The sequence below is a fragment of the Perca flavescens genome, chromosome 15 (assembly GCF_004354835.1).
Source record: "Perca flavescens isolate YP-PL-M2 chromosome 15, PFLA_1.0, whole genome shotgun sequence".
NCBI classification, from domain to species: domain Eukaryota; kingdom Metazoa; phylum Chordata; class Actinopteri; order Perciformes; family Percidae; genus Perca; species Perca flavescens.
In genome coordinates, this window is record NC_041345.1 from 7,501 (window position 1) to 12,122 (window position 4,622).

Here is a 4,622-nt window from a genome sequence, read left to right on the forward strand (position 1 = left end):
TGTAACGTAAATGGTAAATGTTCTGAGCCTGCGCTGTGTTTCTGCAGTGTCCGGTCAAAGAGGAACAGGCGAGGCCCGGTCATTGAGGCCGACGGGATGCTCAAGATGTTCCACTGTCCGTACGAGGGCTGCAGTCAGGTCTACGTAGCTATTAGCAGCTTTCAGGTAAAGCCTCTTCACTTCATACTTGACATTTCAGCTTCAGTTTGTTTTAAGGATGCACCGAAATGAAAATTCTTGGCCGAAACCGAAAAAGAGGAAACCAAGACCAAAACACCGAAAGAAATTATGCCAATTATTAGTACCATTGCATTTATGGCTATGACTGTGTACTAACTTTACTAAAATCAAGGCATTGCAATTGTATAAATTAACATTAAAGTTTCAAAGAATAAATCAATTACAAATTATGCAAATATTTATTTCGCACATTGCAACAATGCACAGTATAAAATAAAATTAAAACTTAAATGTTTAACTTGACGCCACGCATGTGTACATTAAATAATAGAAGACTACATTTACCTAGCCCCAGAGCAAAAGCTGTGTAGAGATCTACAACATTATAGATGCAAAAAGACTCATTCTGTTGACATCAATTTATATAAGCACAAGTAGAACTGACATAACAGCTGTTATATATGTTACGTTTATTTTCAAGTTTTATTTTGAGGGTCTTTTAAAGTTTACATGCTGTCTCAGCTAGCGGTTAGCCAAATTAACTGTTAGCTAAACTAATGTTAGCTTAACTGTGGAGGCTGACGGCAGACCGGTACAATCAGCTAGCGGTTAGCCAAATTAACCGTTAGCTAAACTAGCGTTAGCTTCCCGCTGGAGGCTAACGGCAGCCCGCTATAATCACCTGGCGGTCCTCCGAATTAGCTATTAGCTAAACTAACGTTAGCTGGAGGCTAGATCGGGTAGTAGATCGAACATTTTCGGTGGCCAAATATTCGGTGCATCCCTAGTTTGTTTATCTGAAGACTAAGGGCCTTTTTTCTTACATCTGAAAGTCCAGACCAAGTTCATGTTCCGTGGTATTTACTGTACATTTGATCCGGTTAGTTTTGGTTTTACACTGCAGTTGTGCCAGTGCGCTAAAGAACTCTACATGACTACGTCTCCCAATACTTGTGATTGGTTTGTAGACGGGCTTCCCCGTCCTCTCGTATCCTCTCTCAGGGTCCTATTTTAACGGTGTGAGGTCACGGTGTGCAGCACCTAGTGCAGGTGCACCAGGGCGTGTCCAAATCCACTTTTGCTAGTTTGACGGCAGTAAAAAGGGTCCGAGCACCGGGAGCCTGGTTCTAAAGGGTTGTTCTTAGTGTCTTCATTAATCAGAGGTGTGTTTTGGGCGTAACATGCAATCAACCAATCAGAGATCATCTCCCATTCCCTTTAAAAGCCAGGCACGTTTGGACCTTGGAGCATTGCTGTTATGATGGAGGATTTGCACCACACATTTTGTGTGTGTGTGTGTGTGTGTGTGTGTGTGTGTGTGTGTGTGTGTGTGTGTGTGTAACAAGCATAGTGTGCACCTGCTGTGCACGAGCCTAGGAGCATCTTACTAATAATCTGTTAAAATAACAATGAAATGCTGCGTTATTGACTTTAGACCAGGTTTTTGTTGGTCAATGGCCGATGATAGCAATAATCCCAGAATGCACCTGAACACACCTCCCTGTAAGACCAGCATGCCCAGAATGCACCTGAACACACCTCCCTGTAAGACCAGCATGCCCAGAATGCACCTGAACACACCTCCCTGTAAGACCAGCATGTCCTGAATGCACCTGAACACACCTCCCTGTAAGACCAGCATGCCCAGAATGCACCTGAACACACCTCCCTGTAAGACCAGCATGTCCTGAATGCACCTGAACACACCTCCCTGTAAGACCAGCACGCCCCAGAATGCACCTGAACACACATCCCTGTTAGACCAGCACGCCCAGAATGCACCTGAACACACCTCCCTGTAAGACCAGCACACCCAGAATGCACCTGAACACACCTCCCTGTTAGACCAGCACGCCCAGAATGCACCTGAACACACCTCCCTGTAAGCCATCACACCCAGAATGCACCTGAACAGACCTCCCTGTAAGACCATCACACCCAGAATGCACCTGAACACACCTCCCTGTTAGACCAGCACGCCCAGAATGCACCTGAACACACCTCCCTGTAAGACCAGCACACCCAGAATGCACCTGAACACACCTCCCTGTTAGACCAGCACGCCCAGAATGCACCTGAACACACCTCCCTGTAAGACCATCACACCCAGAATGCACCTGAACACACCTCCCTGTAAGACCATGGACCACAGATGGGTTAGGGTTGACTGCTGCCGTCCCGGTGCTACCGCGGCTCTCTGTGTTGTGTAATACGTTGAAAAATGGGACAAAGCGCAAAAAAAAGTGAATGCCAAAAAAAGCATTGTTTATTGAACAAATGAACATTGAATTGAATATAAAAGACACCACTAAAAAGTGATAGCTACGTTTTAAAGTGCAGTTTTCTGCTGATATTTGTGCCTTTCGCGATGTGGGGGTTGTTTTGTAAAACAAAAGATTTATTGCGCAGCCTTAGTTCAGATCACACTGGGAAGTCCAGACCAAACAAGGTAGGTGTGTAAGTCCCCTTAAATATCCGAGCTTATTGTTTAATTTCCCTCTGTCTGTCTGTAGAATCACGTCAACCTCGTCCACAGGAAAGGGAGGACCAAGGTTTGCCCTCATCCAGGCTGTGGGAAAAAGTTCTACCTGTCCAACCACCTGCATCGCCACATGATCATCCACTCAGGTACGCGCTCACAAAAACACACGTTACATGTGCCAAATAATCTCCTCTTCATAAACCTCCAAACGTAACCGAATGTTTCCTACAGGCGTCCGAGATTTCATCTGTGAGACTTGTGGGAAATCGTTTAAACGTAAGAATCACCTGGAGGTCCACCGGCGAACGCACACGGGAGAAACGCCCCTCCAGTAAGTTACCGAAAACAATCTGTCAAATCTATCAAACGTCTTTTTATTAAAGCATTCGATTTAACATACATTCCACTCATACATTCTGAGAATATTTTTTTATATACAGTACAGGCCAAAAGTTTGGACACACCTTCTCATTCAATGTGTTTCCTTTTTATTTTCATGACTATTTACATTGTAGATTCTCACTGAAGGCATCAAAACTATGAATGAACACATATGGAATTATGTACTTAAAAAAAAGTGTGAAATAACTGAAAACATGTCTTATATTTTAGATTCCTCAAAGTAGCCACCCTTTGCTTTTTTATTAATAAGGGAAATAATTCCACTAATTACGCCCTGACAAAGCACACCTGTGAAGGTAAAACCATTTCAGGTGACTACCTCATGAAGCTCATTGAGAGAACACCAAGGGTTTGCAGAGTTATTGATTTAAAAATCGAGTTCGTAGGTCAAATCGATTTTTGGATGTTTAACAATCTTTGTTGCACCCTGCACAGTGACTTTTCACTTAGAGAAAGGGTTTGCCTTTGCAATTTTGATTATGTTGATGCACTTTAATTAAATACAATAAATACATATTTTTAAAATATATATTTACAGTTTGCAGTTATTTGGTTTTAAATGGAAGGGGGGGGGGGATCGAATAGAATCGTAAAACGAGTTTTTTAGGGAAACAAATCGCCCAGCTCTACTTCTCGGTTTGACGCACAGCTAGGCGGGCCAAAATGTATCGTGCGGGCCGGATAAAAATGTTCAGGGGGCCAGATTTCGTCCCACGGGGCCTTGAGTTTGACACATGTGGTCTACATAATCCTCACTCCTCTCTCTTCCTCCCTGTTCCTACTACGTCTCCTCTCTCAGATGTGAGATCTGTGGCTACCAGTGTCGCCAGCGTGCGTCCCTGAACTGGCACATGAAGAAGCACACCTCCGAAGCCCACTACAACTTCACCTGCGAGTTCTGCCACAAGAGGTTCGAGAAGCTGGACAGCGTTAAGTTCCACAAGCTGAAGAGCCACCCGGACAAGCAGGCCACCTGAGAAGGAGTGTCCCCACACCTGGTGACAGGACCTAAACACGCAATGTTACAGGTTGGCCCTCGGCAGCCAAGGCAAGGCTTCTAGTGAGAGAGACGGACTTTCCCTTTGCTGTGTTTGCCTGGAGTCTCATGTCCAGGATGGTGCGAACATCACCTGTGAACACACAAGCAGGGGAAGCAGCGGGCCAGTCCAGCTGTGCAGGATGCACGCCGTTTCAGAGTTCGGGGCCCGAAACTTGGGGCTCGAACATGTTTGGTACAGCGAGGAAAGACAGCTTAAAGTGCCCATGTTATGAAAAAAAAACAGTTTTTCGGGTGATTTGGGGTGTTATTTTGTGTCTCTGGTGCTTCCACATGCATACAAACTTTGAAAAACAATCCCTCCATGGTGTTCTGAGTGAGATCTGGTTTCTGAATGTGTCCTGCCTTCAGTCTCCTGGTGAGCTGGTCAACATCTGCACGGCTTTCTACGGCACTAGCTGAGACGAGGGGGCTTAGGGGGCTAACCGTTAGCATGCTAGCTTGTTCTCGATGGAAAAACACTGCTACAACACACACAAGTTCACCCTAATCTACAAAATA

At 44.9% G+C, this 4,622-nt stretch overlaps 1 protein-coding gene across 1 annotated transcript in view; it reads left to right on the forward strand.

Moving 5' to 3' along the window:
* The window catches only part of LOC114570112 (zinc finger protein 653-like), an 11,297-nt gene extending 6,919 nt beyond the window's left edge, over nucleotides 1–4,378 (forward strand). The window contains exons 3-6 of the mRNA XM_028600341.1: nucleotides 48–165; nucleotides 2,694–2,808; nucleotides 2,894–2,993; nucleotides 3,864–4,378. Of these exons, the coding sequence (XP_028456142.1) occupies nucleotides 48–165; nucleotides 2,694–2,808; nucleotides 2,894–2,993; nucleotides 3,864–4,041 (511 nt within the window). The 3' untranslated portion in view covers nucleotides 4,042–4,378. The remainder of the gene's footprint in view (nucleotides 1–47; nucleotides 166–2,693; nucleotides 2,809–2,893; nucleotides 2,994–3,863) is intronic.
* Nucleotides 4,379–4,622: the final 244 nt, after the last annotated feature.